The sequence below is a fragment of the Equus caballus genome, chromosome 22 (assembly GCF_041296265.1).
Source record: "Equus caballus isolate H_3958 breed thoroughbred chromosome 22, TB-T2T, whole genome shotgun sequence".
Lineage (NCBI taxonomy): Eukaryota > Metazoa > Chordata > Mammalia > Perissodactyla > Equidae > Equus > Equus caballus.
The window spans coordinates 45,287,371-45,312,710 of NC_091705.1; the positions used below are offsets into that span (position 1 = coordinate 45,287,371).

The window sequence follows — 25,340 nt, forward strand, 5'->3', positions numbered from 1 at the left end:
CCTGGGGAGAATCTGAGCCCAGCAAGAGTGCATGCTGTGATCGATTAGCAATGTCTGTCACGGGCAGGAAGGGAAGTGCTGGGCCCAGTGCCATGCACTCATCCCTGATCCACATCTTGAAAGTCACAAAGCAGCTCGATAAACACTGGCTGGATTCTCCTCTACCTAAAGGGTTCCAGGAGCTGGGGATCACACAGACCCAAGCCAGGCCCTCATTCGGTGGAGAGGGCAGTTTACAGGGGAGCGAGTTATGCAGATGGAGAATCAACCAGAGAAAGAGACTGTAGGGAAAAAACATTCCTCAACCAAACACAAGCAACTTTTGGATTCTGCACTTGCAGGCACTTTCTAGATTTATACGGACAACTGGAAGTTGGACTCATCATCACAGCTCTGGGCCACGTAGCAAGCATCTCTAATTACCCTCTGGATAGGAAGATGGGGACAGTGTTATTTAGGGCCAAAAGTAACTAATAAAATTAGGCAAAATCAACAGCTCCACGTGTGAATTCACACACTTTGCAGAATAACGAAAGGCCTGACAACTGCTAACATCTAACAAGGGTAAGAGAGGCAAGAAGGGTATGGGGAGCAGCCCCTGACCCTGAAGCCTGGATGTTTCAGCTGTGCCAGGCGACATTCTCTGCATTTGTGGCTTTTGACTCGAAACTCTGCTCCAAGTTTGATGGGGTGTCCCTACCCGCCAGGCTGCTTGGAGATCGGGATCCATAAGCACAGGCGAGACGGACCCCAGATAGCAGTGCAGTTAGCTGTGATCCATCGTAACGATCCACAGCAGCAGAGAGGTGTTTAAAGGGCTGCTCAGTGTTATTTCATCGGTGATGTGCACCGATGTAATTGACACCCTCTCCATCATCTCAGTACACCTGCCTCTTTCTCCCATATCATAAATAGATTAAAAAAAACAGTTTCCTCCGATGGCCGTGACCCCATGGGCTGCTAAGCTCAGCCCCGTATGAATCACTCACGGCTCAGCGCGACGGCGTTCTGAAATGACTGAACGATAACGGGGTGGCACAGACACCAACAGATGAATCATGCCTTCCGCAAGACCAAACCTTTGGCTTTTACAGACACCAATTACAAAGTGAAAGAAAAGAACAAAGAAATTACTCAGGGTGTTTGCGCAAAGTTGATTCATAGGTTTACAGAATTATTACCGACTAAATTGTTTTTAGGAAGGCAATTAGAGCTGTGACCGGCTACAGCGTATCAGCCTGAAGACTTGGGAATTTGCAAAATGGGGCGGGAGCAGGCACCAAATTCTGCCGGGCTCCCAGGGACTGCGAGGACCTCCCCCGACTTCACTCTCTACTTTCTTCTGGAGGGTTATTTAAGAACTTGACGAGGTCCTTAAAACGTGTAGCCGCGTGAGCACGTAAAGGAAATAACATATATAGAGTAAGTTTTAGTAAACGTCTTGGTATTAACTTTCATTTTTTATTCCTTAGGGGTAGCAGTCATAAAAGAACATAGAGAGTCTCCTTTCTGTGATGGGGATTTTGAAACACGTCATCTACAACCACCCAGCTCTTACGCCATCTCTCAACTGACATCAACTGGAGGTGTTTCAGATCAAAGCTATTTTACCTGCTATGAAACTTAGGCGGATGAAGAAACAGCATTTGCTGTGGCCACATGCAAATGCTGACCCTCTCTAAGGGCAGTGTGGCCTCTGGGATGAATCACCCTCCGGGCTGGGGCTGGACCTTGCTGGCCAGGCGTAGAAACTGTATCAGACAGCCTCTGCGAAGGCCGAAGGCATCCCCACAGGGATGTCCGACCCTAGTGGGCAAACCGACACGGGAGGGCACAGAGCCAAGCGGACGCTGGCTTACACTCTCAGCCGGCAGCCCCACTGACCGCCAGCTGCCTAGACCGTCACGGGCAAAGCACGGCAAGCGGGGTGCGGAGCTGTCTCTCGGGATCGTCCCTAGAGGAGCAGCTGGGGACCAGGTCTCCAAGAGCATCAGGGCTGAAAAGCCTCTTTTGGGAAAGGGTAGTTCACCTCTCCAAATTGGCTGGGAAACTGCCTCAGCTCCCCACTTCTCTTGCTTCTAGGAACACAGCCGGAAGCCCTGATGCACCTGCCTGGGGGAGCCCAGGGCAGAGCTGGGGGAAGGCTCAGGCTCAGGCCTGGGCACAGCTGTGGGAGGCGGGGTCCCCGCTGCGGCCTCCAATCGAGGGACCTCAGAGAAGCCTCCCAGCCTCGGGGGGTCGAACAAACACATTTAAAATATTCTGCACATTGTCAACGTGAAATGCATACTATGTTTTATATACACAGAGGCACGCGCTTTTATCCATAAAAGCACATATTTCCGTATTCTGAATCACGGACGCCCCAACAAAACCACAGACGGATTTCTCACTTTCACGCCCCCCTCCAAAGCCACGATGGAAACACCAGCTCCTGATGACCTTCAGGACCAGCAGAGAGTCTCCCACTCCTGAAGTCTACACACCTCGCAGGCCAGGAGTCAGTGCCACCCCGTCAGTGACGACAAAGGGTGACGCCTGTCACAGACAGACCCCATCAGGTGCCGGCATTCAGAGAACATCACTGCATGCTCCCAGCAGCCCCGGGGAAACCAAGGAACGCCAGAAATCCATCATTCACCAACAGCTCCACAGTTTATTGAACATCCACTGTGAGCCGAGATCATGCAGAAGTTTATCACTCAGGACAGCTGTCCCCCGCCTTCACCACCAAAGTCCGTCGCAGGGACAAAGATGTGGGACAATCTCTCCCAACTTAAAAGGCAGGGTGGCGTCCTGTGACCGCGTGGTCAGAGCCCCAGGCGGGATGTGTGCAGCCCGGGGAGCCTAGCCCCGCCAGCCCTGAGCACCGGGAGGCGCAGGCATTTCTAGGACAGCGGAACTTTACAAGCTGGCTGGTGGAGGCCAGGAACAAACTTTATCCAGCATTCAGATCCCAGAGCCACGGGGGATTTTAAACTTGTTACCAAATAATTAAAACTCTCTTTTCTGCCAGTAGAGCCATTTCCTAAAGCCACTGATACAATAATGAATGATTGCAGTTGAAATATATCCTAATGAGTTTATGGCGGCACCGATTCTAAGCCAAGCGACCCCCTCCTTCTTCCTCCCACTCCCACCCGGGTGAGAAACAGACACATATTAGAATTTGCTGGAACATCAGGAAATCTGATCACCAGCCGATACCTCCGAGGGGGGGTCACAGCAGCTGCCTAACTCCATTCAACCCGTGGCAGCTCGAAGGCACACGGGAGCAAACGCAGGCTCTCCCCTGGGGCGCAAAAGGGTCCGAGTGAGCAAATGGCTCCAAATCTGGAGCGAGTATGTGCAGAAAACAAGCGCCCCAGAAATCCTCCTTTGGGGTGTGGGGCAGGCCCTGCCACACATTTTTGCCATTGTGATGCTCTGAGCTGCACTAAAGAGATCACGGAGAAACCTCGACCAACCAGGACAATGGTGCTGCAGCGGGGGGCGTGTTGGCCCTGGATTTGTGCACCTGCCCTTAGCGTGGTTCTGATGCTTCCAGAAGAGATGGAGGATGGGGGCTAAGGCACAGCTTCCTGCCCAAAACAGTGGACACTTACTTGGAGCATTCAGAATCATGCCCTGGGCCACCGCTGGGGTACCCGGTCTGACAACCCCCGAGGCAGGTGCCACCCACCCCTCCGCTCTACAGAGGCTGAGAGCAGCTCAGGAGGGGTTCTGCACTGGCCCAAAAAAGGATGCTTTTCAGAGTCTCTATCTTGACTACATCCTGTCCTGTCCAGAATCTTCCAGGAGGCTGCCCGCCCACCCTACCCACCTCCTCTCCTCCTCGAACACACAGGAGGTACCTACAGCCCTGGGGGGTACAATGAACAAACACACACGGTCCTCAGTCCAGAGACAACACCACTAATCATACAGCATTCATGCGCGTGACGGCCGCCGGGAGACCACGGCATGCTCCTGGGGCGGGAACAGAATGGCCTGTCTGGGAGCCGGGGCCGCCCTGCAAGAGGCCTTGAGGGGGCCCCGGTCTGGTTTCCTCTCAGCCCCACTCCCTTAATGAACTCCTGTGTTCTGTCTGTCTGCTCACCAGAGGGGCAGCTCTCAGGGGGCAGGGCTTGTCTTTGTCCCCTGACGTTCCGCAGCGCCCGGAACAGTGCCTGGAACAGCACTGGAGGGGCGTGATGAAGTGTTGAAGGGCTGAGCACCAACGGACGCCACGTCCCACATACGTCTCCTGTGAAGTCTATATTGTCATACCTTCGCTCTGGCCAGATCCCCGGGCGGCCTGGAAATCATGGGCAAGGTTAACAGATACCGTCCATCAGGGAACGGCACTGGCCGCTTACCAAGCTCCTGCCACGACGGAGGGTGATGGTGCCGGGATGCTGGAGAGCGGGGCCGAGGCCAGATGCCAGCTCCTCACGCAGCCTGACAAGGGACACGTGTTTGCAGGAGACTTTCCAATGAAAGACAGCCAGTGTGCTGCCAGGGAGGAACAGACGCAACAGGGCGCTCTGAGATGTGTCACTGTTCTTCGCTAACGGATGGCCCAACCTGGGCTTGCAGTCTTAGGACAAAAATCTAAAACCCCTCTGCAATGTTGTGTCTTGCGAACTAAAATTCTGGGGCTCAGGGAGTTGGTGAGGTGACATGGGGAAGAAATCACGGCAGCATGGGCTGTGGGGTCAGGGAGCTTAGGTTTGAATCCCAAGAGAGCATCAGTTCCTGGCTGTGTGACCTGGAGCAAGTGTCTTACCCTCTCTGATCCCATTTTTGCATCTGCAAATTGAGGATAGCCACAGCTCTCTTGCAGAGTTGTTTTGAAGATTTAGAAAAATGCGTCACCAGTACCTGGCACATGATAAGCTCTCCATATCCAACTAAGAAAGGGAGTGGAAGCGAAATCCATCAGTCACCCTGGAAACAGAAGAGAGAAGCTGTTCTGTGGCTCTCGGAAAGCCTGGGGATGCCCCACACCTTTCCAGGCCCACCCTGGGGTGCAGAAGCCTGTTAGCAAACCTCTCTCAGTTTGGTGAAACACCTCTGCCGGGGCCTGACGAGGTCCGGACAAGACCCCGTGGTGTCAGGGTTTGGCTCTGTAGGGTCACCCGAAGGGAAAGCCAGGTTGACTGTCAATGCTCCGCGTTGTCATGACTGCATGAAGGGGTGCAGCCCCCTGGGGGAGAAGGAAGGGCAGGCAAAGACCCAGATGCTCAGAGAAGTGTAAGAGTGGAGCCGCACCCGCGCCCACGGCACCTGCTGGGGGGGGCTCCGATGGTTCCTCTCCCGCAACCAGTTACTCATTAAAAATTGAAATTAATTTTCAAAAACATGAGCCTCAAACCATCAGCCATTCCAGAGCTCTGTGCTCCCAGCCGTCTTATGAGCTGGACATCAGGGTGGTGTTGACTTTCCGGCCCAGGTTTTCTGCCTCACACCCTCCGCCCAGCCTCTGCCCACCCGGGCGGTGCATTACAGGAACCCGGCCGGGGGCCCGAAAGTCTCTGGGGCTTCGGGGCCAGGGCCGGGCACACTGGGGCTTTGCCAGCTCGGTCTGCGGTGGGCCTGGCAGGGACAAGGAATGTTACACAAATAATCAATTACCTCCACTTTCAAGGTCACGGCCCCCACTTGGGCCTGTTCATTCCAACATTCCCAGCCAGTGCCGGCACCCAGCCCCGGGATGGGGAAACGTTTTTCTGGCAAAGGCCTTCTCATCAGGCAGTGTGCCAGTGCGTGACCGCAAGCGGATGGGACACAGTGGGTGACTGAGTCCAATTTGCCCCCACTGTCATCACTGCCTCCCACGAACATGGACTGTGCCTGACACCAGGCCACACCCCACGCGAGTCATCTCTGAACACGCACAACACCCGGCACACAGGAGCTGCTGTGCAGATGGGCCAAGTGACGGTGAAAGGTGACACAGCCAGCAAGTTTTGGAGCCAGGCTGAGCCTCCGTCCCTCTGCGCCCCGGCCACACTCTCTGCCCACTGCAGTCCACCCTACAGACTGGGTCTGAGGGCAGGTTTTGTGGGGCCCTCATGGTGAGGAAAAGAAGGAACTGCCGGTACCTAAAACCCAGGAGTTTTCTATCAAAATCTAGCTTAGCTGTCCAGGTCCCTGAAACTGAAAGGTACGGCCACACAGGGCCCATGTGACAACGGTGAGCTGAGTGGCAGAGGCCCCTTTGGGTGGACTCACGCCCCCAGTTCTCTGCAGCCCACCGAGAGAAAACCGAATCTGAACCGGGAAGTGTGCCGCCCCCAGCCCGGCCTCGGGAAGCCCCCGGCACCGCGTGCGCAGCCTCACTGCTCCAGGGCACAAAGAGGAGCAGGCATGCCAGCGCACAGGGCCCCAACATGTGCCCCCAACCTTGCGCGCACACACGAGTGCTTGTACACTACACCCTTCAAAAAGCACAAAACGGCCCCCCAGCTTTGGTCTCCTTCCCTGGCGTGCGAGCCACATACCAGCCCAAGGCTGGCAGGGGTGCAGCCTCCGAAAGTGAATTTGTAGGAGTTACATCTCTGGGCAGGACGAGACCCAGAGGGACTTGCAAACTTTGTCTCTGGATGACAAATACCTGAGAGGCAAAGGAACACAGACCCTCTGTGTGGGTCCTACCACCAGCTCCTCCTCTGGAGGGCTTCCTTGCGTTTCAACAACTGTCCAAACCATAAACCCTTTTAAAAACCCTGGCCCTGGGCCAAGAGGAGAGAGGAGGTGGGGGCACGTATGTTGGGGCGCCCGGGTGGGCGGCTCCGAGACTATCCGGGACAAGTGCACCTTGCCACCCTGAAGACAAGCGGCCGCCCCCAGACCCTCCCCAGCAGCCTCCCCTCCTGGCAGCTTCACACACCCCTCCATTTCCCTTCTGCTCTTTTGAAGGGAGTGTAAATTTGCACAACTTACAGAAGAGAATGTGCGTATGTGTGCCCTTATTTCCCTTTTCTTATATGCCCAGAAGTGATAACTATTCCCAACCCAAAGAGAAGTTGGCAGGCAAGGCAGACGGGAGGCAGCTGAGTGTGTGAGTACACATACGTGTGCACGCATATAGGTGTGTGTGCACACGAAGAGTATGGATGTGTGTGTGTATGTGTGCATGCACATGGGAGCATGTGCACGTGCATATGTGTGCCCGTGAATTCATGTGTGCACACTCGAGTATGCATGTGTGTGTGTGGGTTTGTGGGTGCGTGCCCACGAGAGCATGCGCAGGAGCAATTAGTTCTTTCGCATCTTGACAAACGCTAAGCTCACCCCTGACCCAAGGTCGCGCTGGGCGGTGTAGCTGGCTTAACCCAGACCTCCCCGGAGGCAGTGTTAACTGCCTGACCTGAGATTCCAGCCAAAACTCAGCCCCTTCTTGCGCTCCAACCTAAAACCCAGACAGGCAGAAAACACGCGGTTACAAGTCCCAGCCGAGAGGCCCAGGGGGAAAGAGCTGGCCCTCGACATCCACAGTTGACCTCAAATCCTGAAATATCAGCTCTCACTGGGGCCCCAGTCTCTCCTCCTAAAAATGGCAAATCCAAGACGAAAACTGGAAACTTCATCAAGAGGGAGCCCCATCTCTCCTGTGCGGCACACAACTGGCGCTCAAAAGAGGCCGAGTGAGTGGCAGGTGCCAGCTTGGCCAGCAACCACAGGGCTTCAAAGGGACCGACTCCCGAAGGGAAGTGATCTCCTGGGCACTCAGATCTCTCCTCCCACCCCCGCCAGCCCCTTTCAAAAACCAGTAACTGATGAAAACACTGGTTCTCACCCAGGGGCAATGTGCCCCTCAGGGGACATGTGGCAATGTCTGGAGACATTTTCATTTGTTACAAACTTGGAGAGGGGGGTTAGAATCCTAATCCTCCTGGCATCTAGTGGCTGGAGGCCAGGGATGCTGCTGAACAGCCAACACCCAGGACAACCTCCCACCCCCCAAGGAGGAACTCTCTGGCCCAGATTGTCCTGGGGCCGAGGCAGAGACACGAGGATTCATGCAAGAGATAAGCACGAACAGCACGTGCCGGCAAACCATCAGATAACGGGGTGTCCTGTGAGTTTCTGAAAGCCCAGTCTCCAGTGTTTTGGAATATTTGTTTGGAACTGGCTGCAGAAGAGGAGTCAGAGGCCCAGTGACTCTGGTGGTATTAAAAACAAAACTGCAGCGGCAGACACGGCCGGCGAGGCGGAGGGTGGGTCCCAGGCAGAGGCATCTCCCGGGGCCCCCAGGAAATGCTCCAAGAGCCAACAGCTGGGCAGCACCACTATTCGTCTGTCCAGAGCGCACGGTTAGCATCTATCTTCCCCCCCAAAAGTCTCAAGCAGAAGCTGGGGGAGAAAGACGGGGGACTTTCTAAGAGACGCAGCAGAACAGAAAAGAGGTCAACAAGAATGCCAGGAATAACGTGCTCCAGGAGGAAGGAATCCTTTCCTCAAAGGTCATATTGCGAACTCCCCGGCTGCCACCTCTGGGGGGGGGGGTGTCACTTGAGCCAGCTGTTTTTAATGCCAAGACCCCTGGCTTTTCAAAAGAATGGCGTATTTTTCTATTGGGTGTCTTTTGGGAATTCCCCTCAGCCAGCATCCTTCACCCCTTGACTCTCAGAAAAGACAGGGCCCCTGGGGCGTCTTGTGAAAGTCAAGGCAAGCTCCTTCCAGATGCCTGGCTTCCTCAGAGCCCCCCCAGCGCCCATCCTCCCAGGTGCAAAGAGGATGCGGCTGATCCCTTCCAGCCCCAAGTTCCAAATTCAAGAGACAGTGTGTGCGCGACGTGAGAAATAACCCTGGGTCTGGGTCTAGCGTGGGCCGGGGACCTGGGCAAAGCTTTCCACCGCCACCTTCCTCATCTATAAAGTGAGAACATGAACCCTGAGCTGGCCCAGGCTCCTTCCAGGTCTGAAATTTGGAGCCAGGGAAGACCACACCAGGGACCCAGCCCTTCGGTGGGGGGCCGGGAGCCACTTCTGGCAGAGGAGCCGCCAACCAAACCGTGGAAGGCAGAGGCCTCATCTTGAAAGATGGCAGAATGTCAGATTTCAACCACCACGTTCTCGTTTTGCAGATGAGGAAACTGAGGCCCAGCTTACGGGACCTACCAAAGGCACCTCCCCTCTCCTAGGAGAGGAGCAACCAGGACACCGCCCCGCAGCTCAAGTCCAAACCCATCTGCAACGTTCTCCCCGAAAAACACCCCAACATGCGAAATACACGGTGGCCACTGTTCGCTTCTTTCCTTCCTTCTTCTTTCCCTTCCCTCCTTCCTTCCCATCCTTTCTGTAGAAGGAAACTCCAGACCTTCAGGCTTGCTCATCCAGCGTTTCTGGGAAAATCTGATTAGCACTGGCAACAAAATGTTACACTAAACCTGCATTTTTAAGATCACGTCCCTCCCTGCCCTGGGCTTTCTTCCAGTAAGTAGGGGGCCGTGTGTAAAAATACAGAGCACGGTGACTAATGGGCCACCCCGGAGCCAGCTGGAGGAGGCCAGGGTGCCAGGCACTTAACCGCAAGGGTCCCACTCAGATGTCATCTGCGAGAGGCACACAGGTCGCAGGCAAGGGACTTAACCACACCTTGCTGTCAGCCAAAACATCATCAGGGCTGACTCGCCCAAGGGGTAGAAATAAGAATGAATTTTTAAAAAAATTCCTGAACACAAAGGAAGGGCAAGAGCAGACTGTCGGACTGTGCCCAGCCCTCACAATGATAAGCTGGACACAACGACACGGAGGCCTCGAGCGGGAGGTCACTAAGGCAGCTTCAGAGACGCAGGGGAAACAGGGCACCAAGGCACTCAGGCAGTGATGCCCTCAGCACTGGCAAGACTCTCTCCAAACATGTGCGAAGGTACTTTAATAATATCCTCGCGAATTTCATCAGCCTCCGGAGGTCACAAAGGGCCTTTGGGAAGCAAGGTGGTTTAAAGCAACTCAATTCCACAAATGCTGGCTTCGGGCAGGTCCTCCTGGCACCTCGCTGGCCTGATGCAGGGCGGCTGGGGGGAGCCGGGCGGCGGGAGGGGGGGGGTGAGCAGGGCTTTCAATTCCAGGACTGCAGGGAGGGGGGCAAGGTGGATGGAAGGACCCCCCACCACCGCGGGCCAGCCTGCCCCAGCAGGGCAGGTCAGGGGTTATTTTTACCTCCCGCGCCTCACCGTACAGGCTCAGGGGCCACAAACTGTGGCAGCCGCCTGCGGAAACTAGCTTATGAGTCACCCAGTGACTGCCCTGCTCGGCTGCGGGGCCCAGCTGGAAGAAAGCTGGCCCTTGCAGGGAAGGGCTGTGAACCCCCTCGCCTGGGGTGCTTAGGGATGAGGATGGGGAAATGGAAGCTTAGAGAGGCAATTTCCCCAAAAAATGAGCAGGGGAGGAGGTGCAGGCTAGAAGGCAGACGGCAAGGGGTGCCAGTCAATTCCCCACCCAACACCACGTCCCCCTGGGTGGGCTCTGTGTGACATAAGTAGAAGAGGCTCATTCCTCTCAACTTCTCGATGCACCGCCTGTCAGTGCCAAGCTTCAAACACCCCCTCCCCACCCCACGGCTACTTCCCCCTTTCAGGGCAAGGCAGTCCCAAACACAGACAGCCCCAAACTTTGACTCATCTGTAACCACCGTCCCAGCCAGACTGAGCCAAGCTGTCCAGACAGAGGCTATTTATAGGTGCGTCGGGGACACAGACACTCACACAATGACATACACTCGGGATCCACTAGCGCTGCGCCCTGGATTCAGACCCCTGGAACAGATCCGGTCCCCAGACCCCCAGAGAGAAACATACACTGCAGAGAGGCACCTAGACCCGGACACAGAGACACAGAGACGCAAGAAGACTAGGAAACAAACACTCCCGGGACAGACCGTGACCCAGACACACACACACGCACACTCCACAGACGCACGGAAACCCACTCAGAGACGGAGACACACAGCGCCACGCACACTCCAGACACACACCCGGAGCCCCAGACACATCGCAGGCCAGACAGCGTCTCACACGCCCGCCCCCCCCTCACCCCCCCAAGCCAAAGTTGATAAAGAGCCGGCCTAATTGCTCCATCGCGACTGCCCCTTAGGGAAATAAAATGGAAACTTCAGAGATCCGCCCGCCCCAGCCCTCTCGCGCCGGGCACCCCGCCGCCCTCCGCGCCGCTCGGCCCCGGGTCCGAGGCTCGGCGGGCGGGGCGCGGGCAGTGGGGGCCGTGCCAGGCTCCCAGCGCCGCGGGACAAAGCCGGGCCGGCCGCCAGCTGCCGCGAGCCGGGAGGGCGCGCCCGGGGCGCGGCGGGCGCAGCCGGGGCACAGGGCGCACAGCTCGAGGGGGCGCGCACGGCCCGGGCCCCCGCCCGCAGCTGCGCCTCGACTCGGGGTCCTAGCCCGACGGGGCCTCCGGGGAGAGAGGCGCGGGGTCACTCACTGATCTCCATGCTCTGGAACAAAGAGCGTTTGCAGTTGCACGTGCAGGAGACATTGGGCTGCCCGGCGGCGGCGGTGGCGGTGCTGTTGACCCCCATCAAGCGGTGCATGGACGGCGCGGCGGCGCGGCCCGGGGCGCAGGGGGCTCGGGGGCGGCCGGGGGGGGTTCCGGCCGGCGCCCGGCGCTCGGGCCCCGCATGCAGGAGGCGCGCGGCGGGGAAGGCGCGCCCCGGCTCGCCGGGCTCGGGGCGCCGCCAAGTTCCCGGGGCGCCGCGGGATTCAGTGCGCGGGGCCGCGCTCCCCTGCGCCCCCCGGCCGCCCCTCCGCAGCCCCGGGGGCGTCGGCACTGCCCACGGGTGGCGTCCGGGAAATGGGCTGGCAGCAGGGGCGCGCGCTGCCGCCGGGGCTCAGCCTCTGCTGCTGGCTTCCCCCAGCCGAGCGCCTCCGCCGCCGCCGCCGCCTCCTCCTCATTCAAGTCCAAGGAGATCGGGTTTCGCTCCGAGACCGCGGTCGGAGGCAGGCAGACGGTCTGACGTCAGCGCTAGACGGGGCTGCCGGTTCCCACCGCGCGGGGGCCGGGGAGGGGGCGCGCGCTGCGCCAATCCCCGCCGAGGTTCCCCCGCATCCCCTCCCCGGGCCGCGGGGCGGGGTGACAGGGAAGGGGGCGGGCTCTTAAAGGGCCAGAGCGGGGCGAGCCGGGTAGACCTGGGACCCAGGCAGCGGAGGAGGGGCGCTGTGTCCCCTCCCCAACGGGGGTCCATTGGGAACCCCTGCTCTGCACACCTGCGATCCGGGGGAGTGGGACTCGGTTCCAGACGCACCCTGGCGCGTTGCGGGTGCGTTCCCCGGCCCCGGGGTCCTTGACCCAGACTTTTGGGGGAAGCCCCCCTCCCAAAGGAGCACGAGGCTCCCAAGGGCTCAGGGCAAGGGTTTTTAGAGAAGGAGAGGAGGACTCCTCCCAATCACTCATGACCTGATTTCGCAGGAAACTCCTCGCCTGCAGGCCCCAGCCCACTGCGCCCCCTGTCCCCCTCCCCCACGCACTTTAACCCGACCCCAAAGAGGTCGGCGGGGGAAGACTGGAACTCGCGTAGACACGCCCTGGACTGCTCCGAGAAACGCCCGGGAGCCCTTGTCATGTAAATACGTGTCGGGGACTTGTGTAATGTCCCAGCCGTCAGGGCCCGGGGCGAATCCACACCCATTGTCTGCTGCCCGAGGGGCCACCGGCTTGGGGGGCGCGGCTCCGCAGTTCAAAAGAGAGGGGGAGGAAGTGTGGGGGTGTACTTTTATTTCATTAACTTTTAATTACACCCTTGTTACAAGAACACATTCTCCTGGTTTAAAAGATATTAAAATATTATGTAAGAGGCCCCCCTCCCTGGCACATCTCCAACCTCTCAACAGTTTGCTGTGTCCCCTCCTAGACTTCCCTCAATCTCTCTTTATTTTACATGCACTTATGGAGCGCCTACCCTGTGCCAGAAACTCAGCAAGTATTAGCTCCACCCGACGCCTACTCCCAGAGGCAGGAGTATTAGCGTCTCCCTTTTACAGACTGGCAGCTTGGAGGAAACTGGCCTGGGGGGTCGCTTGCCCTCAGCGTGGAGCCTGAACTCAACCCAGGTCCCCGGGCATGTGCCCCTCACGTCAGTTTCCAGTTCTTTAAATATCCACATATCCCAGTAATGTCCGAATGTAGTAAAGAGCAGAGACTCCTTTTGTATTCAAGGGGGAAAGAGTGTTTAAAAGTTATTGTTATTTCCTTTCAATAGGCTGGAGGCAGACCAGAGTCTTGCAGAACTGGGAGAAAGCCAGCCCAGGAAGTGGGTGAGTGCCCTCCCTGCACTGGGCACAGGAGGGCAGGCAGGAAACTGGTTTTCTGGGGTTCCAGCTCAAGGATGATTGACTGGTCCAAGAGGGCCCAGCAGAGGGGGAGTTTCAAAGGTGCTGGCCATCATTTGTTTGGGAAAAGAAGCTCACTCTTAAAGCTACAGGCTGGGTGCAGAGCAGGGCCCAAGCCCAGGGACCAGGAGTCTAATTCTACCCCTGAGGGCTCCCCTGCCGCGGGCTGGACAGTCTCCGCCCCTAACCTGAGGAGGGGTTGACCTGGCCAGCAGGTCCGTAGGGGTGGGGGTGGGGAGGGTCATGCTGCAATTTGGCCTTGGCAGCTTGGAGGAAACCTGCTAGCGGGGGTCCCGAGCATTCCTTGGGTGACCCTTGAAATGTTGGCTGGGTTTGGGGATGACCATGGGTCCCACTCATTTCCTAGGCCAAAGGAGACCACCAACATTGCCCCTCCTTACAGCCATTCCTTCATTCATTCAATCAACAAACTTTCATGAGCTTCAGCCCTGAGTACTGGGAATTCAGTGACACCAGGTGCTGCCGCTGTTCCCCTCAGTCTCCTGCAACCCACCTGGCCTCATCTGGCAGCAAGGAATCACAGGCATTGATTGTCTTGGAAATGAGGCAGCATTTACACAATCAAGGTTGACGGCCAGCGTGCAGAAATAACCAGTTAATTCAGTACATTAAAAAACACAAAACGTACCCACAACACTGACCTCTGGTTGATCTGTCTGGGACCACAGCACTGGCCACACTTATTGAGCGCCTACAGTGTGACAACACTGTTCTGACGGTGGCCCCTGGGACTGGCTCGTGGTTTCCACCCTGGTTCCAAAGTTGGTTCTGCCTGGAGGCCTGATGCAGGGTGTCAGGCTTGGTGGCCTCAACTGCATCTCCGAAGATGAGTAGGATGCAGCCCTGTGAGCTTGGTAAGTACCTTCACCTCTGTGGCCTCAGTTTCCTCCTCTGCACCTGGGGTGATTTTGAGGACTGAAGGAGACAGTGCCGTGAAAGGGCGTGACAAACGGTTGAATACATAATCGGGGTTATAGTATTGAATTCTCATGGCAACGCTGGGAGGGGAGGAACGAGCACCATTTTATTTTCCCTTTTACAGATGACGAGATTGACCCTTGGAAAGGCTTCCAGTAATGACAGGGCCCCTGGCTACGGCGGGTAGTTGGGATGGACAAAATTGCTTTGGAAGAAGCGTACCCTTGACAGTCCACACTCACAGGACGCTTCACATGTGCCTGGGGCTGCCAGATAAATGTGAATTTTGGATAAACTATGGATAATTTTGAGTATAGGTACAGCCCGTGCAATATTTGGGATATACTTACTAAAAATGTAAATGTTGCTTATCTGAAATTCAAATGTAACTGGACATCCTGTATGTTTATTTGCTAAATCTGGCAACCCTTTGTGTGCCAGGCACTGTGGTGCTGGAATTCAGCGATGAGAGGACAGAGCCCACTGGCAGCCCAGGCACATGAGGAGGAGTTGACAACTCAGTGATTCTGCCCAGGAAAGTGCCGGGGCAGAGCTGAGTGCTCAGGGGCCGGCGTGGGAGTGCAGGTGCTGGAGCGGGGACCGCTGCTGCTGGGCCAGAGTCCGTGAGACGGAGGCCAGAAGTCAGGGAAAGAAGTTTCCTTTATTCATTCAGCAAATATTGTGCTCCTATTCAGGGCCAGGCTCTGTGCTGGGTCCTGGGCACAGGGCAGCCACAAAACAAACTTCCCGTCCTCGTGTGACATCTGGGGGGCAGGAGAGACCATAGACCCACGTGCAAACCCGTGAGTAACCCGGGTCACTTCAGATAGGGGAATGACGAGCTAGAGGCCGGGCTGGTGACTAGGGAAGCCGACCCTGAGGAGGTGGCATTTTATTCTACTCGTATTTCTGGAGCGTCTGCCCAGAGCCAGGTACAAAGCCCTGCCCTCCCAGGCCACCTGTTCTTGCAGGTGAGACAGACAACAAAAATGTAAATATGTAAGTCCAGGCGATGGCATCAGAGAGGGATGAGAGCTGGAAGGAATACAAAGGGTCCTGGTCTGCACGCAGCTGGCACCCAAGGTGTCAGGGGGCCTCTCAGGGGAGGTGGGACAGCCGAGAGGGAGTCCCAGACAGAGGCCAGCAGGTGCCCAGGCCAAAGCCCTTGCGGGAAGAGGAGCTAAGGATCTTCCCAGTCCCAGGAAGTCTGGATTTGGGACATGTTTCCCAACCTGGTTACAGGTGGTGTGACTGTGAAATGAGTGTGTGTCCCCAGGCAACTGCACGTGCGGCTGGCTGCCCTGAGCGTGGCTTGGGTCTGCTACAGGGGAATCTTTCTTTTATTTTATGTGTGTGAGGAAGATTCGCCCTGAGCGAACACCTGTGCCAGCCTTCCCCTACTTTGCATGTGGTCGCCTCCAAGGCGTGGCTGATGAGTGGAGTTGGTCCACACCAGGGATCTGAGCCTGAGAACCTGGGCCACCAGAGGGGAGCGCACAGAACTTTAACCACTAGGCCACGGGCCGGGGCCAGCCACACAGGGGAGTCTTTATATTTTTATTTTTTTATTTTTTATTTTTGAGGAAGATTAGCCCTGAGCTAACTGCTGCCAATCCTCCTCTTTTTGCTGAGGAAGACTGGCCCTGAGCTAACATCTGTACCCATCTTCTTCTACTTTATATGTGGGACGCCTACCACAGCCTGGCTTGCCAAGCAGTGCCATCTCCACACCCGGGATCCGAACCCGTGAACCCGGGGCCACCAAAGCGGGGCTGCGAACTTAACCGCTGCGCCCCCAGGCTGGCCCCCAGGGGAATCTTTAGAGAGAAAAGGTCCCGTCTAAGCCAGTAAGGAGGGCTTGCTCCCAGTGGTGCATCCCTCCTGGGCTGGGCTCGGGGGCAAGGCCAGCTTCATGGGTGTGCGACCCATGCGGGCACCAGGGCTCCACACTTGGGAGGGCCCCAAGCTTAGTTCGATGCTCTACTGTCATTGTCTTGAATTTTTCATAATTAATAACTTTTGAACAAGGGGCCCCGCCAATTCCGTGGCCAGTCCTGCATGGGTGCCAGGCCTGCCTTGGCAGCCAGTCGGGAACCCGGGGAAGCCAGCGTGGGTTTTGGCCGCGGCTGACGGTGGCTGGCCGTGTCCTGACTGTGCCCGCTGGGCACTGTGGAAAATGCCCGGCTGAGTCAACAAAGGGCCTGCTTTGACAGCGGGCCATGGGGACAAGGCAGATCCCGGCCTCCTCGGGTCCCGCCGGGCCCCCCTCACCTCCTGCCACCCCCAGGCCAGCAGAGGACAGAGCTGCCTTTTCAGAAGCCACGCTGGGCAGCCGTAAGCGGTTTAATGACCTCCCCTCCCAGTCTACCACCTTGCAAACTGCTTCCCGCTGAGTCATTTTTTCCCCCAGGTCCTGTCTTTGGTTTAATCGGCCTGTCAGCATTCCCAGGTTAGCATCTCTGGACTGCATGTTTTAATTTTTTTGTGTCTTGTTTTGCTTTTAAACGCTGATAAGAGCTAATGTTTCTTGAACACTGCCTGTGTGCCAGGCTCTGTGCTAGCCACTTGGTATTTGTCTGTTTAATTATTCAACAAATGTGCATCGGGATCCTACACTGAGCCAGGGGTTAGCCCATTGGAGGCCCACAACAGCCCTGGGAGGTCCAAGCTAATATTCCCATTTGACAGATGGCGACACTGAGGCTCGGGGACCCACAAGTGAGGAGGAGTGGGTTGTGCAGGCAGGTACTTGGGGCCCTAAGCCTGTGGGCCAGCCCAGCCAATGGCGCTTTCTGCTCCCCGCCTCCCCATCCTCCCCGCCTTGCCTGGGGCTGCCAGCCCAGGCCTTGCTCGCTGGACTCAGGCAACACTGGGCGCTGGGCTCCTGGAGGTTCCCCTGCCTCCTCCAGACTTTGTAGGGAGGGGTGAGGTGGCAGTGGCCCGGGGAGGGGAGAAGGTGAAGACCAAATCAGAGAGGCCCCTCCGGGGACCTGCTGGCAGAATCCCCCAAGGGTGACCTGGGGAGGTCATTCACCTCCTGACCCTGTCTCCTCACGCCTAAGAACCAGTGGGAACAGTTCACAGTGATGGGGAGGGTATCAAGGCCTCAACACAGTGACCAGCAGCATCCCACACGTGTGTTTGCGAGTTCACTGTCTGTCTCCACTTGATTGGCAACCCCAGGGGGGCAGGACAATCTGGCTTGACCCCCAAGGCTTCCCTGGTGGGGTCTGACCTGCAGCGGGCACTTGGCAAACCTCTGTGGAGTAAATGGGTGGCACCCCACACATAACCATGCAAGTCACATTTTGGGCTGCCTTCGTTACTTGCTAGCAATTCTGTCTTTCCTGCTCGCTCACTCCTTCCACCCCACACAGCTCCTTTTTTCTGGTCACCTGGATGCCTGCCTAGTGACAAGCTTTTAACCAAGTATCAGGAAGCCAGAAACCTGGGGCAGCGCCGCCTCCAGAGAGGAACAAGTATTTGGCCGCCACCAGAGCCAGCACCAGAAGTCTTAACCTTAAAGATGGGAGGGGTGTGTGTGTGTGTGTGTGGTCTCTGTTGTGGTTTTGTGGGGGGGTGTGTGTTGCATATATGCGTGGGGAGTATACTTGTGTGTGTGCTGTGGGTGGGTAAGTGTGTGTTGTGTGTGCATATGTGCGTGCCGTGTGTTTTGTTGGTTGTGCCGTGTGTGTCTAGGTGCTGATACAGGAGCACGGGTGAGCTCTCCAGCAGCCGTTTCTCATTTCCAGCAGGGAGCTGGTTTCTACAGAGGAAACAGGGCTTTGGTACCAAGGCAGGAGATGAGGGGCAGGCAGATGGAAAGGACAGAAGGAAACATTGCAGCCAAGTCCTGTCTTCTGACAGCTGGGTAAACTGAGGTCCAGACAGGGACATGACTTGGCCAAAGTCAAGCTGCTGGTTCAGGGCAGAGCTGAGCCCAGATCCTGTTCCTGGGTCCTGGCCCAGGCCCTGCAGGGGTTTGGGTACCTTAAATAGCTTCATATATGGACCTTTCCCTCACAGGCTGAGCCTGAGAGGAGTTTGGAAGATTCCAGATGTTTAACTCATGTCTGAAACACTTCCAGAAGGAACTGTTCATCATTCAAGCTGATTTCACGGCCCAGAAATACCCGGGCAGAGACGTTCTGTGTCTCGTTCTCGTGAAGGATGCATTTACTGTTGTCACGAGTGATTAACAATGTAAAACTGTGATTCTTAGTGGCATAAAAGGCATCCAGGCCGGGCCGGGGCTGGCACTCTGCAGCTCGGTTTTGAGGGGGAGCCAATGAAGACGGAGCTGGGTGTGAGGACAAAGGCCAGGCTAGCCACAAAGGATGTAGAGAGGGCTGTGTCCGCCTGGCTCCGGGCCGGGCCAGTGACAGGCGCCGCACCTAGCACACAGTTCCATACCGTGAGCCAATCGCTGGCCCAGTCCCTGGGCGTACACAGCTGACCCAGCAAGATTTACCCTCTGGGGGGCTCGATCATTCATTGATCATTCCCCAAACTTTGAATTCTGCAAGCCCAAAACTGAGGTCACATAAGTATAGGCCACCACTTGTGACTGTGTGACCTTGATTGGGAAAGTTCATTGATGACTCCAGGCCTCAGTTTCCTCATCTTTAAAATGAAGAGCGTAAAGATGCTTACTGGCTATTGGGAAGATTGAACAGGAAAACTCCTGCATGGCACTTAGCATAGGGCCTGGCTAGGAACAAGCTCTTGAAAAAAGTTAACTATTGCTATTACTGCGTGCTCTGTGCTCCAGGAGCTCCCAGCTCCATTCACAATACAGATAAACCCTATCATCCCCTTCTTCCCTCTGGAGAAGTGAGGCCAAATTGTAATTTGTTATGAATTTGTGAGTTGCTTTGTTCAGTGTCTCTCATGCCAGCTGGACTGTGCCCTGCATGTCCCCAATGTCTGGTCCCCGGAACAGATGCTCAGATGTCCCCAGGGCCTCCAGAATGCCAGACAAGAACTGTAGGAATCCAGAGAAATGGGGCACCATGGTGCCCCCCCACAGTCCCCACAAGGGTCTGGCACCCAGAAAATGCCCTGTGCCTTTCACCTGCGGTCCCTGTGCCAGAGCTGGAGACACGGCCTCTCCACTCTGCACAGGGAGCCTGTGCTCTGCTGGGGGACTTGAGAATGTGTGTCCAGGAGCCGGCTTTGAAATGATGAAACTGTCACTCCTTCTCTGAAGGAGCCACGGGCTACACCTGTCTTGTTCTCTGCTGTGTCCACAGCTCCTAGCATCAACTGGCACATATAATTGCTCATACTATCTGCCGAATGAATGAATGCAAGACAATTTTGCAACGTGTGTTAGGGCCCTAAAGGATGAGTATCCTTGCCCTCTAGTCTCATTTCTACAGCAAAGTTTAAAGAAATAATCAGAGAACTGATTATTAAGGACGAGAATATTGTAAAAGCATTTTGTAAAAGCTTCATTTGTAGAAGCAAAACCGCAGTGAAATTAAGAAAAAAATAGGGGATTGGTTAAATAAAGAATGTAAAAGATAACGCAATTGTTAAAAGCCATGTTTTCAGAGATTATTTGATGATACACAGAAAAGCCCTTTATAAATTTAAAAATAGGCGCAGAACCGATCCTAATTTTGTACAAATAAAATTATATTATTAGAAAAAAGACTGAAATGATATATGCCAAAATGTTAACAGTGGTTAGCTTTGTGTAATGGATTAAATGAAATGTACATTTCTCTTATGTTATTTTCTGTAGTTTCTACAATGAAGGTTAATTTAAAATATTTTTTAAAGGTTACTTGGAATTGCGTCTGAAGCAACATGAGCATCTTCTCCCCTGTGGCTCCTTTAACTCCAGCGAGGACGCCGAAGAGGCGGGGGTGCCAGACACGGCTGACGTCACGGGCAGCCCGAAATGACAAAGCGGACGGGCCAATCCCAAGTTCGGATTCTGCGAGAAGCCATCCGATTGGACACGAGTGCGGGCGCCCTTGCCCAATGGCGGAAGAGGGGCAGGAGCCCGGCGGCCGCGTGGGTTTTAAATCCATGTGGCGGCGAGAGGGCGGCGGTGGCTGCGCCTCGTGGGCTTGAGTTCGCTCCTTGGCTGGGGAGGCGTGCGTGGGGGCCGTCGTCCGCGCCGCTTACGGTCCTGGGCCGGTGGCTCCGCCTCGCCGCGCCTATTTGCGTCAGCAGGTGCCTTATAGGGTCTTGCGGGGACCTAATGGCGTTCATGCATTCGACAGAGCTTTACTGAGACTCTGCTCTGTGCCAGGCAGGGCCTGGTGGGATCAGGGAGAACCCACGAAAGACACGCTGTGAATGCCACGTTTCTGTGTAAGCATGGGCGAGTGGCCTAACCTGATCTCCCCAACTGCCCTGCTCCGACGGGGCTCTGCTCTGTCCCCCGTCCAGGGACAGGAGCTGCACGGGGGAGGGGCGGAGTGGGGAGAGACCGTGTGCCCTGAGAAGGACTGCCCCGTGGTTTATGTTCAGTATGTACTTGTTGAATAGTTATTTTAAAGACCAATTAGCGCAGCGCTTGCCACATCGTAGGTTTGATAAATGGTAACTGCTCGTGCAATAAAGCACAGCTACTATAGATTTCATGCTTGTTATATGCAAGGCATTGTTCTGGCCATTTTACATGTATTACCTAATTTAGTATTCACAAAATTACATCTTATCTAACTTAATATTCACACAATTACAAGTCTTCTCTAATTTAATATTCGCAAAAAAACCCCAAGTGTTATTGTTATCCCCATTTTACAGGTGTAGAAATGGAAGCAGAGGAAGGCCGGGTAACTCTTGAGAGGTTTTACGGCTGGGAGGTGGTAAGGCAGGATTCAGACCAGGTCTGTCTGTTCCCAGAGCCCTTGGTCTTAACCACTGCACTCTCACGAGGTTTATCCAGAACTCAGTCTTTCTTTTCTAAGAAAATTCTCATAAATCAGGTCTGTGCTACTGGGAAACGAGAGAGAAGGGAGGGAGTAATAATCGGGTAGGTGAGGCACAGCCAAGCGAGGTGGGCTCCTGCCGCCTACTGCTTTGTCCATCCCTGCTGGGTGGCAGAGGTCAGAAGAGGAGTGAGTACACTGGGTACCATTGGGGCTGCTCCTCCCATAAACAGCCACCTGCATGCCAAGCCCTGTGCTGGGCTAGGGCAGGGGTATACTGGTGGGCATGACAGACCTGTCCCTGCCCTCATGAGGCTGGCAGTCTAAAACAGCAACCTCTAACTGGTGACCTGCGGGCAGCCCGCAGAAGTGTTCTTGGCTTTGCCTGCCTGATGTTTAAAATTTTTCTGAACTTTTTGACATAAGTTGCCACAGTCCCCACCCCTCCCTATTACATCACATATGTCTATTTTATTTATATGTGCCTGCCAGCATCTGAGTGTCTTTGTCCGCTCCCATGAAGGAAGTCCCCAGCTGGGGCCAGGCATCGGAAGACCAGCCTCCTCTGGGCTGGCACGAAGGTGAGTGCTCTGGCCTTCTTTGCCTTGCCTCCCATCTGTGTTTGAAATCCCAGAAGCTCTACCTTGAGCCCTGAAGCCCTTCGATTCCCAAAGCTGAAAACCTCTCCACTGGCCCTGATGTTAGGCAGCCCCCGGCTGGAAGACCAGAAAAGTCTGGTGGTGGATGGCAACTCGCGGTCAGTCAAACTGGATGCACATCCCAGCTTCACTGCTTACCAGCCGAGTGATGCTGGGCAAGTTATGAATACCTGCTTCCGCTTCCTCTGCAAAATGGGGGTAATAATAGTTTTCTCTTCCTTGGGTTATGGGAGGAGTGAGTCGGATGATGTAGGGAGGATGCTTGACACGGAGGAGGTGCTCATCACATGGGCTGCTGATCTTTGGGAGGCAATTCTTTTAGAGCCACTGTCACTGTAAGTTCTTCCTTATATCAAGCTGAGGTCCGCCTGCTTTATAACTTCCATGACTTCATGCTCCTGGCCGTATAAATGTGCTTCTCTTTCCACAGAACAGTCCTTCAGAAACTGAGGACCAAGCTGAACATCACAGCTGCCCATTCAAGACCTGCTACATAATTTGTGGAGCCCAGTGCAAACAAAAATTGTAGAGCTCCTTGTTCAAAACTTAAGAATGTCAAGATGATGACGGCAGAGCTCAGAGCCCTTCTGAGGGTGAAGTGCCATGTGACTGCACATGGCCCACCCCGTGCTCCCACTGGTGGTCCATGGTCCTGTGTTGTCCTACGGAACCTACGAGGCTGGATGGGGTCTGCCCAGAGCAGGAGAGAGCCAGGCGAGTAGCCAGCTGGGCCACGCAAAGGGCACCTGCAGGCATGGTCTGTGTCCATGCAGCTCGCCTGGGCGGCCTGGCTTGCAGCTCCTATCCTGCCACCTGCCATAGAGCTGCCAGCTCTCTGCCCCCTTGCCTTTATGTTTGTTATTGTGATAGAACGTGTATCTAGAATAAAGTGCACAAGTCCAAAGTATGTGGCTGGATGGTTTTTTACATTGTATGAACCTGTGTAACTGTCACCCAGATCAGGAGGGAGCATTTCCATGTTCTCAGAAGTTCCCTCCAGGCCCGTCCCAGTTACTCCCCACTCTGCCCTGTTGCAGAGGGAGCCACATGCTGACTCCTTTCACCGTGGGTTTGCCGCGCCTGTTCCTCAGTCCATATAAACAGGATCATATGTGGTGTGCTCTCTCGTGTCTGACTGTGTCGCTCACTCTGAAGTCTGGGAGACTCTCCCTTGTCGCTGTAATCTGTGGTTTGTTCCTTTTCATCACGTGTGGCATTCGTGATACACTACCGTTTATCCATTCTCCTCTTGGTCCCTTATTGATGTTGGTTGTTTCCAGCTGTTGGCTGCTTCCGGCAGGGCCGCTGTGAGCATTCTGGTGCTGGGCTCGGCGGCGCTCATGGCGCCTGTGGGCACTCATTTCTCCTGGGCTCGCTGCCGGGATTGGGGAGGCTGGGTTGGAGGTAGGCCTGCATTCAGCTTTAGTAGACGTTACCAGACTTCTGGAACGGACCGAAGGAAGCCGAGTGTGGGGACTCACGCTTGCTGCTCCTCACTGGCCACTCTCGAGCCCTTTCCTGACCCTGAACCTTTGGCCACCAGCACCAGGGCTCCCCTCCCACTCAGGGTCACTTGCAAATTTGACAAGCGTGGGTTCGCGGACTTTGTCTATGTGATGGATGAAAACCCTGAACAGGACAGACCCCGGTGCAGGGAGGGCCCAGGATTCTCTCGCACGTTTCCCTCGAATCAGGTCTCCAGTCTTTCATGAATCTCTCCCAACATGAGCATCGTGCACTTTCTATTTCCACACCATGAACAGGAGGGTATCTGATCTTTTTAAAGTCACACAATCTATTTAAAAACAACTTTTGGGGGGAAAAGAAGAGGCAGAACAGATGTGTGACCGTGTTAAATATACACAGTGATTGTAGGTTGCAGCTAAATGTCTGAATGATTAAAATCCAAAAAAAAGCATCTCAGAAACACGACAATTTAATACCCCAGCCCTTAGGGCGCATTCACTGTGGGAGGCCCCGTGCTGGGCATCTCACACCTGGAGCATCTCAGGGTAAATGGCCCAACACCCCGAGGAGGTTGGTATTCTCCCCCCATTCTACAGATGAGGAAACTGAGGCTGGGGGTTGTAACTTGCTTGAGGTCCCACAGCTGGTGAAGGATGGATTTGACCCCGAGTCCGTCTGTCCCCAGATCCTCAGCTGTTGACCTTCTGAGAAGACCTTCCCAGATGCGGGCTGGGCTCTGACGGATGGCCCACAGCGGGCACCGAGCTGGCGGCCTGTTGGCTGTGTCTTGCTTGATCTACAGAGCGTTTTAAATTTTAAAAAATAGTTTATTTAATAATGAGGGTATTTCACATTAACAAATCTGCATTTCTGGCTCTTCCTGATAACTCAAAAGATTAGACCATCCCTGAGAGAGCTGAGTAGCTGCTGTCTCCTCCAGGTGAGGATCCAGGCTCTGGTTTACTCAGTGTCCCCACTACCCTCTCCCTTCACCAACCCTCCCAGCCTGGCCCACAAGCATCAATCACCAGGGCCTGCCAGTCGGGTCTCATGGAAAAAGAAAGTGATGTTTCATCTGCATGAGCCTTTGCCGGCTCCCAGGAACCGCCACTTTCTTTTTTCGGCCCTCGGGGCAGGGCCCCTCCCAGGTCTGTTCTCGATTATTGCGGGGGAATTCCAGATGGTCATTTGATTGTTTGATCAGGGGAGTAACCATTCACCTATTTTGAAACTCCATTCTTTGCAGGTGTCATTAAGTTAAGGATCTTGACATGGGAGACTAGCCTGGACTATCCAGGTGGGCCCAATGCAGTCACAAGTGTCCTTGTAGGACAGAGGCAGGGTAGAGCTGACAGGCACCAATAAGGCCATCTGCCCTCAGAGGCAGAGACTGGAGTGATCTGGCCGCAAGCCAAGGAGCAAGGACAGCCACCAGAAGCTGGAGGAGACAGGGGAAGGATTCTCCCAGAGCCTCTGGAGGGAATGTGGCCCTGCCGACATTTTGATTTTGGCCCTGAGATAGGATTTCAGACTTCTGAGCTCCAGTACTGTGAGAGAAGGAATTCATATTGTTTTAAGCCACCAGGTTTGTGATACTATGTTAGGGCAGCCCCAGGACACAAAAGCAGGAGCTTTGGAACCCTGTTCTTCCAAGGCCTGGACGGCACGGCTCCCATTTCGGCAGCCACTGTGAGGGAGATGCAAAGGCGAGCCAAAAATATCTTGTCTTTCGGGTGGCTTAAATCAACAGACATTTCTTCCCTCGCAGTTCAGGAGACCAGAAGCCCACAATCAGGATGCCAGCAGGTTGTTTCTTTGGGGGCCCTGAGAGAATCTGCTCCAGGCCTCTCTACCAGCTTTGCATGGCTCCAGCCATTCTTGCTGTCCTTGGCTTGTGGAGGCCTCACCCCAATCTCTGCCTCCATCGTCACATGGCCCTCTTTTCTTCACATGTCTCGGTGTCTTCACATGGCTTCTTACAAGAACACCTGTCATTGGATTTAAGGCCCACCCAAAACCAGGATGACTTCCTCTTAACTAATGACATCTGAAAAGACC

The 25,340-nt window shown here is 55.2% G+C and overlaps 1 protein-coding gene and 2 long non-coding RNA genes across 3 annotated transcripts in view; 2 read left to right on the top strand and 1 right to left on the bottom strand.

Annotated features, from left to right (window-relative positions):
- PMEPA1 (prostate transmembrane protein, androgen induced 1) overlaps positions 1 to 11,672 on the bottom strand; it is a 58,469-nt gene extending 46,797 nt beyond the window's left edge. Inside the window, exon 1 of the mRNA XM_023626798.2 lies at positions 11,424 to 11,672. Within this exon, the coding sequence (XP_023482566.1) occupies positions 11,424 to 11,532 (109 nt within the window). The 5' untranslated portion in view covers positions 11,533 to 11,672. The remainder of the gene's footprint in view (positions 1 to 11,423) is intronic.
- A 447-nt stretch (positions 11,673 to 12,119) lies between these two features.
- On the top strand, positions 12,120 to 14,202 carry LOC138920125 (uncharacterized). The gene is made up of 3 exons (XR_011430825.1): positions 12,120 to 12,258; positions 13,198 to 13,252; positions 13,695 to 14,202. It is a non-coding gene; the product is annotated as an uncharacterized lncRNA (long non-coding RNA).
- Positions 14,203 to 16,592: 2,390 nt separating this feature from the next.
- On the top strand, positions 16,593 to 22,719 carry LOC106782450 (uncharacterized). Its single transcript, XR_001379526.3, has 5 exons — positions 16,593 to 16,715; positions 20,054 to 20,593; positions 21,649 to 21,737; positions 21,862 to 22,013; positions 22,246 to 22,719. It is a non-coding gene; the product is annotated as an uncharacterized lncRNA (long non-coding RNA).
- The last annotated feature ends 2,621 nt before the right edge of the window (positions 22,720 to 25,340 follow it).